Genomic DNA, 12,966 nt, shown 5'->3' with positions numbered 1-12,966 from the left:
TCTCGAAATAAATTTGTTCATGAAAGATAGGTGCAAAGTTTAGAGGAAATTGTTACCTTCATTAGGAGTTATGGGTTGGAGCACCCTCAACCGAGATCCATGGTAAAATGGTCGCCTCCTCCGCAAGGATGGTTAAAAATTAACGTGGACGCAGGGTTGTCGATCGTCAAAAATCGAGCAGTGACTGGTTTTATTATTAGAAACGATAAGGGATTTATAATGGGGTCGGGTTTTCAAAGACATAATCTGGTTCATTCGGTGGCAATAGCTGAAGCGATTGCTGTTCTTCATGGGCTCCATTTTGCCCTGGATATGGGTTTTTCAAAGGTGATTCTTGAGAGTGATTCGAGATTGGTGGTAAATAATATTAAAAAAATTAAGCGAGGATTACTCGGAGACTAGGCCATTTACCTGGGACGCGAAGAATCTGGTCAGAAAGTTTCAATGCTGTCGATTCCAGTCATTGCGAGAGAAGGGAATGGAGCTGCGCATGCATTGGCTGTTGAGGGTATACGAGCAGAAGGGGATTCATTTTGGGTGGAGCATCGCCTTTGAAAGTTCTGGAAGTGGCCGATTCTGATCGTCGGAGTGGGCGACCTCCATAAACCCTTTATCTATTTCAGTGATGGAGTTGAGAATTACTTATACAAGTTGACCATTCTCGACCGCTTTCTTTTCCGGTTGTTGTCGGATTTGAAGGATCTTAACCGTTTATTTTATTGGGGTTTAGTGGAGTCACTTAGCGCCTGAGGATTTGTGAGACGGAGAAGACGGTGTTTTTTTCTTAATTTTCCTTTTTGCTGTTTTGTTTTTTCCAATTTGTTTTGAGTTTTGTTTTACTTTGGTTTGTTTGTTTGCTGATGGACTTCTCCTGTTTGCTACTCAGGCCCAATTGCTATAAACGGTTTTTCTGTTAAAAAAAGAAAAGAAAAGTAGGTCATATTTTTCTTAAATTTAGATAAATAAGTGGATTTAGAGAGAAAAAGAAAATACTTCTTTAGCTAACATGTCGGAAAAAACTTTCTACAAAACTCGTTTTCTTGTTATACATTAGCTTTTTCACTTAGGTGGTTAAATGTTAATGATATTTTTTTTTATTTCATCTTGTTTTAAACTTTTTTTAAAATTTTTAATTAATATTTTTAATTAATAAATATATTGTTTTTAATTTTTTAATTCATCTTTTTAATTAATAACTCTTTTATTTATATAAATGAAATAATAAATATGTAATCATATAAGAAAAAAATATATTTTATATATATCATTATGTTAAAAATATTCTTAATTAATAACTCCTTTATTTATAACATATTTATTAACTAAAAAATTAATTAAAAACTTTAAAAAATTTTAAAACAACATGAAATAAAAATACAAATGTGAATAGGAGCTGATGAGTCAAAAGTAAGTGTTTTCCAACATATCAGCTTTGTTTCTCTCTCCAAAATCGATTTATTTTCTTAAAAATAGAGAAAAAAAGGCCTACTTTTCAATTTTTTTCAGCTTTTTCCTTGAATAATATCGATAAAGTAAATAACAGAAGATATGTATCTAAAAATATTTTATTTTTTAGTACATTATAAAGAGAGAGAGAGAGAGAGAGGGCGAGGATAATAACAGTGTTAAGTATGACTCCTATTTTTAGTCAAATTTAAAAAATAATCTTTTAGTTAAACTCTGTTTATTTATTTCAGTTAAACACTGGTTAGTTTAGATTATTTTATTATTATTTGACATATGAATTTAGCCTATAAATAGGCTCTTTTACAACCTTAGAAAAAACACCCATTAGAGATTAGAACTCATAACACATTTAGAGAATTTTGTGTTTATATTTTGAGGGTTCTTTGTTTTCGGGTTTTTGGGGTTTAGTTTTATCTTCATCTTTTGTACTATTCATTCTTTTGCCATTATAGTAAAATTATCTTTGCTCGTAGTTTTTTTATCCTCTTTGGAGGGATTTTTTCACGTTAAATTTGTATGTTCAATTTCTCAATTTATTCCGTTATTTTTGTTACTTGTTGCTTAATCGAGACGACCCTAACAAACAGGATTTAAATCCTAATTTTTGAAGCCACTGCTGTTTTATGTTATGCATTCAAGATTGATTTACCAAAACATTAGTTATGAGACCCGAACATACATATTGAATAGAAAAATGAATGATTCAACCCCAACCGCATATGCTAATCAAAGTACTATTTCCTTATTCATGAAGATCTTTTATGACCAACAACCGCATCATAAAAACCATAGTTGCAATTTTAAGGACATTACCATTGCTTTGAATGAGGTGGATTTCCATATGATGTTTCTTTTATAGTACTAAATTTCTAATAATGGAATTAAATGGTTAAAGCAAAAGGGTTTTTATTTATTTATTTAAACAATGGCAGCAAAAAGATAGGGTTTCATCCACTCTTTTCATGTCTAAAAACGGGTCACATTGCATGTTTAAATTAAAAGTAAATAAAAATAAAAAATCCTGAGTCATGATTTGTGTTTACTTTTTCTTAAAGATGAACTTTATAGGAGGAAGATGCTCTTATAAATGTAAGATTCGCTCCTTTTCTACATGGATTTGGTAGTTTTGGTGCTATGGAAATGGAAGTTCTTTCTACAGTTAGGGTAGGTTTTTTTCTGCTACTTCTTACTTGGGTCTAATAGGACACTATTTGCTAGGTTTAGATACTTTGTTTAGGGCAAACTTTTAGTTTGAGTTTGAATGGACAGTTGGGTGGGTGTCGTGTATTTAGCTTACTTTTTGTCTTACATTACAATATCGTCTCAGTATTTAATTTCATCGCCACTGCTATTTTTATACTAACAGTAAGCAAACGTACAGCCCATCCAAAGCCACCTTTATTTAGTTTAATGGGTTTGATTTTATAATTTTAAATTTGTTAAGTTTAGAGAGTTTATTTGTCGGAGATGAAGTAAAAAATTTTGTATTGGAGGAGGAGATAAAATGAAAAAGGAAATTAAGAGTTAAAAAGTTAAAAGTTATGTATTAAAATAGCTTAAATTGAATTATTAATATTTGAAGGATTAACAATGTAATTTTATTACTTAAGCTGTGTTTTGTAGTACTTTTTAAAAGTATTTTGACATGAAAAACACTTTTGAAGCAAAAGAAAGAAATTATTGGCTTTTCGAAAGCATCCCCCAATGGAAAAGTTAAAATTTTTAGTTTTCCTCCTCTAAAAGTACTTTTGACAGTTTAATTACATTTTTACCCCTTCAATACAAGGTACTTTCCCTTCTCTGATTAATTGCTTAAAAAATATTTAGAATTTATTTTTCATATATTAACATATTAACAACAAATTATAATAATTTATTTTTTATATTCTTATTAAAATATCATAATATTAACTAATTTGAACATTATTTAAATGCTTAGTTGTTACTTTACAACACCATGACTCAAATGAACATTTTATTTCTCAAAAGCACTTTTTGATAGCAATACTAAATACTTAAATTTTAAACCTAATTTTTTCAAAGCACTTCTTAAAAGTAATACTAAACTAGCCCTTAACCAATGGCTAAAAAGTATTAAACTATACTGTTAATTTATGAGAGGAGCTAATATGCAATTTTCTCATTTAAAACAACAGCTAAAAAATATTAGAACTTAAATTAGTAATGTTTAAGAAGTACTAAAAAGGAATTATACCATTGATCCAAGAAGGGGCGGAATCCCCTTTATTTCATTCTAATTCCAATTTAAGAGTGACAAATTCAACCAAATTGATTACTGAGTTGAATAAATTCTTTTTTTTTTCTTTTTACTTCTGGTCATAAATAAAATATTAATATTAATGCCTACATAGATTAATAATGGTCATGAGTGTATTTTTTCCCTTTTAAGAAAACAAAAAGCTTGAGTTCTAAGAATATATATAACATGTGAATAAAATGTTTGAGTATGATTAGTAAATTTAATAATAGTATAATCATGCTGATTGAGTCTTAATTTAATTGGTATAAATATTGTTGGCAACGTAGGAGGACGTAGGTTCGAATACGCTAGAGCGTATTATTCTCTTATTTATGAGTTGGAAATATTTATACTTTTTTATGTTTATAAATATAAACTTTCCATCACCATTTTAGGCCAACTTCAAGACTGCAACAATATAGAATATTCCTTTGAACTTAGATAATGCCGAAGTTAATTCCTGATTCCAAGAACCTACAGTTCTACGAACATATAGAACATTGCATAGTTGCAATTTTAGTTTCCAAACCTTCTTAGAGAATCCACAGTCAAAGAAATACGACTTCTAGGGAAAACCTGGAGCAGAGTAAACAACCAGCATCAACAGTAAGACCCATAGAAACTAAACTGTCTCTAGTGGGAAGTCTGTTAAGTATTGCCATCCAAGCAATAATGGAGTGTTTAGGGATATGCAGTGGGAACCATAGTAGCCTATGCCAAGAAACTTTCCTACCTTTCACTCTAATGTCCTCCCATAATTTTACAATATCAACAGGGAAATTATGGACATTACAAGCAGCTACTTCCTTCAATTTGAGCATTCTTCTCCAATTCCAACTACTAACAGAATTAGGACTGATATCCCAAAAGCTTCTCCCCTTCAAAATGTACTCTTTGATCCATGCAATTCAAAGAGAGCCTTCTCCAGCAAGAATACTCCAAACTTGCTACAAAATACAAGCCCTATTCCACACTTTAGGTTTTTCAAACCTAATCCTCTTTCTGACTTAGGAGAACATATCAGTTGCCAAAAACTCTTGCACCTGTTGCAGCAGTCCCTACCTCCCAAAAGAATCTAACACAAATCTGAGAAACCTTTTTAAGGACAGCTTTGGGCAAAAGAAATCGCATGCACCAGTAAGCTTGAATACTAAAAAGAACAGCTTTGATGAGTTGAAGCCTACCAGCATAACTCAAATGTCTAGTGGACCAACCATTAACCTTAGCCAAAATTTTCAATCAAAGGACCGCAATCAGAAAAAGACAACTTCCTAGACACAAGAGGCACTTCCAGATACCTCACAAGTAATTTGCCAATCTTGAAACCAATGATACTTGTGATTACCCCCAGTTTCTCTTCAGACACACTAGCAACAAACAACTCACTCTTAAGAAGCATTGAGTTGTAGATCAGAGAATCAATAAAACTCTTGCAAAATGCACCAAATGCTCACAACAGAATCAACATTACCTTTTGCAAACATAAGAAGGTCATTTGCAAAAGATAAGTGTGAAAGTTGCATTCTAACATACTTTGGATGATACTTGAAGACTCCATGCTTGGCTGCCACTTCAAGAAAGCCTAGACAAAAACATTCATTGCAATAACAAAGAGGTAGGGAGACAGTGGGTCTCCCTGCCTGATTCCCCTTCTCCCTCTAAAGAAACCATTGAGACCCCCATTAAGAGAGATAGAAAATCTAGGAGAAGTGATGCATACAGAAATCCATTGAACCAACTGTGTAGGAAACCCCATAGCTCTTAAACAGAAAAATTAAATTCCCAGCTCAAAGAATCGAAGGCCTTCTGAAGATCCACATTAAGAGTGCATCTAAGAGAAATGTGCTTTCTACAATACCCCCTCATAAACTCATGAGGCAGCAAAGTATTGTCAACAATATTTCTACCCTTGATGAAAGCACTCTTACTCTTAGAAATTAACTCAGGCAAATATCGAGTAATCCTATTCACAAAAACCTTAGAAATACACTTGTAGACAGAACTACAACAAGAAATAGGCCTAAACTCCTTGATATGACTTGGATTCTCACATTGAGGAACCAAAGTAATAATAGTGGCATTAAAAGCAGTTAATAACTCTAAAGTATTGAGAAAATGTTGAACAGCAGTAAGAAAGTCCTCACCTACAATGCTCCATGTTGATTTGAAGAAAAATGCTGTGTGGCCATCAAGATTAGGGGCTTTGTCATTCCCTTGCTCAAATATAGCAACCTTAATTTCATCTCTTGTAACAAGCTTAATAAGTTTAGTTTGAGCATCCAGAGATAAAGAACATGGAAAGAGCTCATCAAGGAATTGATCAGGACAGTCAGTGACACAGCAGCACCAACGAGACCTTTATAAAACTCTATAATCTTAGAGGAAATCATCTCATGAGTCTCCAACTTATTCCTTGCATCATCAAACAGGACTTTGTTAGTGAACTTATTCCTCTTAACAGCAATTGCATTATGAAAAAGACCAGGTACTTTGGTTCCCGTCCCTAAGCCAAAGAACTTTAGCTTTTTGCCGAAAGAACCCTTCCTTAGCGTCCTTCAGGTTTTTTAGTTCAACTTGTACTTGCCCAATATCCCCACAAATAGCTTCCTCACTCAACTCAGCTAACTGCAATATTTCTAATTCAACTTGCTTCTCTTTCACCCAACAAGAAATATTACCAAAAGCTTTAGAACTTATAGCTCTTAAAAGCTTCTTTAACCTTTTCAACTTGATGAAAAGACGACGCAACATAGGATCACCAGTGACTCTTTCCTGCCAAGAATCAACAACAATCTTCAAAATATTACTATGTTTAGCTCAAAAGTTAAAAGACTTAGGAGGAGAATGAACAGGCTTGTCCAACCAAACTACTGAGGGGCAATGAAACAAACAAACAAACAAATTTTGCTCCTGGAACCGGGCCGGACCAATGTGCACAGCGACCCAATTTTAGACCCCTATATAAACAAACAAATTCAAACGCTGCAGCTTAGAAGATACTTAGAACATTAGGACTTTCCAATAGGCGATGATGGCGCTTTCCTCTGCGTTTCGAGAAAGACTAGAACACATGGAACATTCTAGAAACCAACGTCTAATGCTCCTCCTGGTAAAATCTGAACTTCACTTTTTTTTTTGTTTGGTTCCCGGTAAAATCAGAGCCAGAAAGTCGTAATTTTGTGTCTCTTCTTGTTAATACACAGGCGGAGAAAGAGCTGCAAGCGCACAAATCTCAGGTTTTGGAATCGAAGCTGGCTCGTATTGGTTCCATGGAACGAAGTTGCTTGTTTCTTGATCAAAAGATCGCATCACAAAACTTTAGAATCTCTGCTCTCAAATCTGAAATCGAAAATCTCGACACCAAATATGATTCTAGTTCTCGAAAATTGAAGTAAATTTTTTTATGTGTTTAGCGGTGTAGATTTATAGTTTAAATTTTGAACTGAAATGCATTGCGTTGAAACTTAGGGCTGTGAAAAGTGAGATTGAGGAGCTTGAAGAGGTGGAGAAGGAGAGAGATAAGTTTTACGAATTGAAAATTTCAGAAATGAATGAGTTTAGAGAGAATGTGAAGAGGTTTTTGACGGAAACTCGAACTCGAGTGCAAGAATTGAGGAACAGTGTAAACGAGGTAAATTGAAATGTTTGAATTTGAGACTTTCAAATTAAGAATCTTAAATTTGAACTACTAAGAAGCTTGTTGAAGTTACAAATATAATCTCATTTTTAATTGATCAAATTGAGCAATGTATCCATTCGATTTCCTAACTTGGTTTCATGGAATTTGTCAATTTTAACCGATGTTTCTTGCAGCTGAAGTCAACTTTTATGGAACTTCCAGGCAACAATGGTTATATGAGTAGTTCTGAGATAGCTGAGGCAGAGATGAAAAGGGCTGAACTGTTGGCTATGAAAGAGAGTTTAACAAAAACCTTAGCTTCAAATCACCAAAGAAGAGCAGAGTTGCAAAAGCAGGTTGAGAATATGCTGGTTGCACGAAGTCCAGAGAGATGGAAACCAATCCAGTCTGGCAATAGCAAAGGTGTCTGATAACAATATAGCAGATTCATGAGAATGAGTCATGTTGTCGAATCAAATTTCTACCATAATTCCGGGTCAGTTTTTGAGTTCTCATGCAATAGGATTGAATTCATTGTTGTTTTTGGTAGTAATGAACTGTAACTTGGAATTAAATCTATGTTGTGGATTTATAATCCGTATCAAAGGAGTCATCAGGAGTAAAAGCTGAAAACAAGTCAATTGAACCATGCATATATTTTCATTTGTCTGCGAGTTTTACACCTTGAATATGGTATTTCCTTTTACAATATCTGCTCACTTTGTTTCTTTCTTATACCCCTTAAATAAGCCTGAGTTACTGACATCAGCATAATGTTTACAAGTTTATTGGAGGAATCATATATACAACATCGAAAGGGCTGAAAACTTTTTGATTTGATTAGAGAAAAAATACTAAGTAAGCATCAATTAACGGTACTGATAATTCCTAGATCCTGTGAGAACCTATATCGCTTATGAAGGCAAGAGCACATGCCTTCGATATTCGCCTAGAGCCCATAATGGGAATATATTTCTATACGCAGCATAATGTATCATACAAGTCCTCAAGCAGACCCCTGTAAGTTCCTGTGAAAACCAATATTGTAGGTTAGAGAAAAGCACTATTAATTAGTGTTCGATTTAGATATTGATCATTTAGATAAGAAAGGACGCCAAATCTTTTGGCAATGGATGCATTAATTTGCAAGAAGGATCTGATTTATGTCTGGCATACCTGTTGAGGAAATTCACCACTTTCCATTTGTGAGTTAATCAATAGTCTTGCTGCTTTATGTAAAGGTTCCGGATCGACATCAGCCTAGTTAGAAAGAAACATACGGAGCAGGAATTGAGGTTTGCTTTGAATTTCTTATGTTTAAGGGTTGGTATCATGTTTCTTTAACCACTAATATCAGCATAATTTATTTCCCATAACCCTACCTGTCCTCCATGAATCAGACCCATCATTGCCCATGAAGTTTGCACAAGATGTGAGCAGCTCCCTTCAGCTAAATATCTATATTCCTGTTCATATTGAGGGGAAAACACTTAGAAATATTAAATATCGGTTTTGTTTTAGAAAACACCATAGTTTCTTAAGGAAAACTGCTAATTATATGTCCAACAAAGCAACAATTACAGCAATATCTACTTGAACCTCACATAATTCATGCTCCCTAGCTTAGACATAGATTTGAGTATGCAACATAGGAATAAGGTGACAGTTACCATATTAAGGCATGATGAGTAGCTTTCTCCCCATCCACCAGACTCTTGCTGTTTTGAAAGCAAAAATTGACAAGCTCTACGGACAATTTGGCTGTTCTGACAAGTCTTACCGACAGCTGCTAGCCCTGCTAAAGCAAAATATGTGCCATATGTATAGCAAATCCCCCAGTTTCCATACCTGCATACACAATAATGATAATCTTAGCTTAAATATCTATTTTAACTTTCTTTCCCATTATCCATTCATGATTTTGCTTAAAATCAACTACGAGAAAGGAACGGAAAATCACCAAGAACCGTCTTCCATTTGTGAACCTTCAACAAATTGTACTGCCTTAGCCACAGCAGTTTTGATTTCTTTCTTTTGGTATTGAGGATATAAATGAGAGAGCAACACAAGAGCTTGGATGGCTGATGAAGTGCACTCAACATACCTATGATCACCAAATGGCTAATGTTATAGAAAATTTCTAATATGATGCATCAATAATAACATAAAAATGCAATCACTGATGATACATACTCACGCTCAATTGCTGCAGCAGCAAATAGTTCAGTCGGATTTATCTTCTGAAAAATGAAAAAGATCCCACAAATTTAAAAAAAATTACTCCGCGTAAGAATCTATGTTATTCGGACTAGAGTATGAATGTGTGGGACATGGGTATGTTCAATTTTTAAAAAAGTTTTGACGTATTAGTTATAACTTTATACCCATATTTGAATGTGTTGGACAGGAGTGTCGAGATCAAGAAAAATGAAAATTCAGAGCAATATAGATTAGAATAATAGAATGAAGCAGCAGAGCATGAATTGAGCATGAACTGGAAAAAGGACATGTACATTTTGATAACTTTTACCTGCATCCATTGAGGTCCTCTTACTGGCTCCCAAGCAGTAAAACCACCATTTTTGCTCTGATGAGAACAAATGAAAATGGAAAATCAAAGCCAAGAATACATGAATATGCAGAAAGGTTTTTCTTTTAGATATTTTTCGTACCTGTAATGACAAGAGGGCATTTACAGCATCATACAACCGCTCTACTTCAATTGTTTCGCCTACGATTTCTGGTGGCATCTGTGAGAGTAAGAGTATTGCCTGCAAAGAATCATGCTTGGACTCAGGTTTGAGTGTTTTGTCACAGGTATGCGTCCTACACGGGTATGTAAACTTTTTTTCTTGGAGGAACAATCCTTGTATCCATGTAAGGATATGTATTACATGCAGGTGCCAGACTCGGGTATTTCAAGTCAGACCAACAAAAATTGAATCCAACAAGTACAATAATTGGATCTTAACATCTGTAACTTCCTTTTTCTATTTTCAGACCTTGATGCAGGAGATAATTTACCTTCAAAGCTTCAGCTATGCCATCTGAGGTTTGCCACCCCTCATCTGGAATGGAGAAAGGCCAACCTCCTTTACTTGCATGGCGGTACATACTTCGAAAGTCACCTGATGGATTTTCTAGAATCTATGCAAGAAACAAAGTCAGCTGATTTAGACATCTAATACAGGTTAGTTTATTAAGAAATAAAAAAACTAGGGGATGAAATAGGCAGAAACCTGTGACATTTTTATGAACTCATGCGCTTTTCTGAGAGTTGAACCATATTCATCGGTTAGATTACTTGAGATGATTGCTTGAGTAGCCAAAACGGCATCCCAGAACTGGCTACCACCGTTTAACTTCACGAATGCAATGGAATTAGCAAAATTTAATCAGCAGTTCAATAGGTGCAGGTTGTAAAATGAAAATTTATTATCAAATTTATCACCAAACCTGCATTTTCATTCCATCTTCAGCTAACCATAAGAAATCTGGAATTCTTGCCAGGTGAAATTGTAGTGAATCTGAAGTTGGATTTGGATCCTCTGCCCAACGGGCCATCATATTCAGAACCTACATTTTGTAGCATTTTGGATTATCAGTATTTTGGAACCAGTTGGCCTTCTCCAATGTCAGCACTGGCATAGGGCTAGACCCATCAATTCGGCAAGTCAGGTTGGTTTTGAATCGGTTCACTTTGAATTGAGTTAATTTATATTTAATTTTTTTTGGATCATTTTATGTACGAGTTAGTTTCGGTTTCAGGTTGCTTGGGGCTTAAGTCATTCAATTTGACAGTCAGGTTTTTCCTTTGGTTATTTATTCTGGTCATTCCAAATTCTGGGGATTTCGGCTTCAAGTTATTCAGGGTTTGGATCGGATCAAATTTTCAAGTTTGAGTGAGAAATTACTAGTATATATAGAGATACCTTTTGGGTGCTTCCTTGAGTTAAGAATCGAGTATTTTCATCCTCATAGTGAACTACTTTCATAGCTATCTGAAGAGCTTTCTCTCTTAACATGGAGAATGGCCAGCAATTTAGAACCGGCTCGACAATGTAATAAAGATAGTCCCAAAGAAGAATTTGCACCCTGGGAAATGGCAAATACACGTCTTCCTACATATATATAGTTTCAAAACAAAAACAAATAAGACTTGTATGCCTTTAGGAAGCTCTAACCCATTGAATATTACAAACAATACTAACCTCTGAACACAAATGGCGAGCTTTATTCCAATCTATCGTATCATATGATTGATTATAAATTTCATCCCTCAATGACACAATTAGCTCACTTATCGGACCCACGAATTTCTTCCCATACAAGTAAGACAATGGTGCAAAAAAATTGCGCATGTAAGACCATAGCCTCGCTGAATGCACATCAATGGTAAGATATATATAATCAACTGTCAGCTTATAGAAGAAAAAAACAGTTTAGCTTTTTGTTTTCTTTTGATATAATTATTGGTGCTCTCATCCATTTTACAGTCTAAAACTATTCCTGTTAGTGTTCGGGACTTACCTGGTCCCAAAGGAAGATATGAAGGGAGAAGCCATAGTTCTGGGGGCATTGGGTTGCACCCTGACCATTCATATAATCCTAGTACCGAAAGATAAGCTTTGCCCCATGAGGGTACCATCGTTGCGCCACCATGATCAAGAATCCAATTCCGAGCCTTCTCGACAGCTCTATCTTTGCCGCCATCAGTTCCTTCTCCAAGCAAACGGAGAGCAACATAATTCAGGGTCGTGTTCATCATGATGCTATGTCCTTCTATATGGAAACCCCATCCTCCATCTTTATTCTGGCCAGGTGAACCCAAAAAAAAATAGGACTACTAAGTATCTCCAACAAATTAAAGACGATTTTCATTTACAGAAATCTTTCATAAATTTATTACTTGATGATTATAAATATAACGTAGAATCTCCCTCTTGTGTTCTGAAGATAGAACTATATCAGTTGTTCCAGTAAGGTACAACACCATAACCTGAAAAAAAAAAGTTTTAAAAGCCGTAAGAACCCAGAATTTGACCATTTTCCAATGGCTACTGTACTTTTAAAACATACCAAAGGAGGTAAGCAAAACAATGGGCCTGAATTTTCTGAAGGCCAATGTCCATCCGAAGCTTGGGTAGCTGAAAGGAATCGAAATGCTTTCCTTAAAGCAATTTCGACTTTTTCATTTTTCACTTCTTCATCTTCTTCAAATCTCACTGGTCCAATGCTTAAATCTACGTTGTTTTCTTTAATCAGCTGTATTTTCAATCAAGACTAATAGTAAGAAAAACAGTTTGATGTAAGCAAAATACCAAACACATGGAAAGCTAAGAAACTTGACCTGAAAATTCTTAAGTCCGTCGCTGCTTGGTCTAACATGATGCCGATGTGAGTTGAAATTGGGATGAAAATATTGGGTTTGGGCTCCTTGTCCATTTGATACTGGGGAAGCTTCATTGTCGAACTTCCAAATCTGTCTGCCGACGAAATTGTTAGTGCTAAGCAGCCATGGACCATTGCCTTCAGCTATCTCCAGCTTCCACATATTGCTGCTCTACAAAGTCAACTTTTCTGTGATCACTTGAGACTGTTTTTTCTTCCTTATTAATGA

The 12,966-nt window shown here is 34.8% G+C and overlaps 3 protein-coding genes across 3 annotated transcripts; 1 reads left to right on the top strand and 2 right to left on the bottom strand.

Moving 5' to 3' along the window:
- Window positions 1–4,275: 4,275 nt before the first annotated feature.
- LOC107915214 (uncharacterized) lies at window positions 4,276–5,483 on the bottom strand. The gene is made up of 5 exons (XM_016844379.1): window positions 5,396–5,483; window positions 5,182–5,309; window positions 5,026–5,114; window positions 4,771–4,907; window positions 4,276–4,619 (listed from the first exon to the last, which is right to left on the bottom strand). Exons 1-5 carry the CDS (start codon window positions 5,481–5,483, stop codon window positions 4,276–4,278), a joined length of 786 nt encoding a protein of 261 aa, XP_016699868.1.
- An 884-nt stretch (window positions 5,484–6,367) lies between these two features.
- Window positions 6,368–8,057, top strand: LOC107913792 (uncharacterized). Its single transcript, XM_016842425.2, has 4 exons — window positions 6,368–6,836; window positions 6,931–7,118; window positions 7,196–7,358; window positions 7,541–8,057. Exons 1-4 carry the CDS (start codon window positions 6,756–6,758, stop codon window positions 7,775–7,777), a joined length of 669 nt encoding a protein of 222 aa, XP_016697914.1. The 5' UTR covers window positions 6,368–6,755; the 3' UTR covers window positions 7,778–8,057.
- LOC107913787 (beta-amyrin synthase) lies at window positions 7,967–12,930 on the bottom strand. Its single transcript, XM_016842419.2, has 17 exons — window positions 12,697–12,930; window positions 12,426–12,611; window positions 12,256–12,345; window positions 11,877–12,159; window positions 11,558–11,724; window positions 11,279–11,467; window positions 10,803–10,922; window positions 10,586–10,708; window positions 10,371–10,493; window positions 10,019–10,117; window positions 9,877–9,933; window positions 9,540–9,586; window positions 9,307–9,450; window positions 9,017–9,194; window positions 8,729–8,812; window positions 8,523–8,606; window positions 7,967–8,374 (listed from the first exon to the last, which is right to left on the bottom strand). The coding sequence occupies exons 1-17, from the start codon at window positions 12,898–12,900 to the stop codon at window positions 8,261–8,263; spliced, it is 2,292 nt and encodes a 763-aa protein (XP_016697908.1). The 5' UTR covers window positions 12,901–12,930; the 3' UTR covers window positions 7,967–8,260.
- Between the last annotated feature and the right edge of the window lie 36 nt (window positions 12,931–12,966).

This window comes from Gossypium hirsutum, chromosome D10 (assembly GCF_007990345.1).
Source record: "Gossypium hirsutum isolate 1008001.06 chromosome D10, Gossypium_hirsutum_v2.1, whole genome shotgun sequence".
NCBI lineage: Eukaryota > Viridiplantae > Streptophyta > Magnoliopsida > Malvales > Malvaceae > Gossypium > Gossypium hirsutum.
This window is presented reverse-complemented; position numbering and strand designations above follow the sequence as displayed.

What these genes read in the sequence shown, in the direction of transcription:
- LOC107915214 (XM_016844379.1), bottom strand. Translation starts at nt 5,483, where the DNA reads ATGGGGTTTCCTACACAGTTGGTTCAATGGATTTCTGTATGCATCACT. An exon ending in TCTTAATGGGGGTCTCAATG is followed by an intron (nt 5,310 to 5,395) that starts GTTTCTTTAGAG and finishes GTTTTTGTCTAG; the next exon opens with GCTTTCTTGAAGTGGCAGCC. An exon ending in AAGGTAATGTTGATTCTGTT is followed by an intron (nt 5,115 to 5,181) that starts GTGAGCATTTGG and finishes ATGCTTCTTAAG; the next exon opens with AGTGAGTTGTTTGTTGCTAG.
- LOC107913787 (XM_016842419.2), bottom strand. Translation starts at nt 12,900, where the DNA reads ATGTGGAAGCTGGAGATAGCTGAAGGCAATGGTCCATGGCTGCTTAGC. An exon ending in ACGGACTTAAGAATTTTCAG is followed by an intron (nt 12,612 to 12,696) that starts GTCAAGTTTCTT and finishes TTGAAAATACAG; the next exon opens with CTGATTAAAGAAAACAACGT. An exon ending in ATGCCCTCTTGTCATTACAG is followed by an intron (nt 9,934 to 10,018) that starts GTACGAAAAATA and finishes TGTTCTCATCAG; the next exon opens with AGCAAAAATGGTGGTTTTAC.
- LOC107913792 (XM_016842425.2), top strand. Translation starts at nt 6,756, where the DNA reads ATGATGGCGCTTTCCTCTGCGTTTCGAGAAAGACTAGAACACATGGAA. An exon ending in AACGTCTAATGCTCCTCCTG is followed by an intron (nt 6,837 to 6,930) that starts GTAAAATCTGAA and finishes GTTAATACACAG; the next exon opens with GCGGAGAAAGAGCTGCAAGC. An exon ending in TGAGGAACAGTGTAAACGAG is followed by an intron (nt 7,359 to 7,540) that starts GTAAATTGAAAT and finishes TGTTTCTTGCAG; the next exon opens with CTGAAGTCAACTTTTATGGA.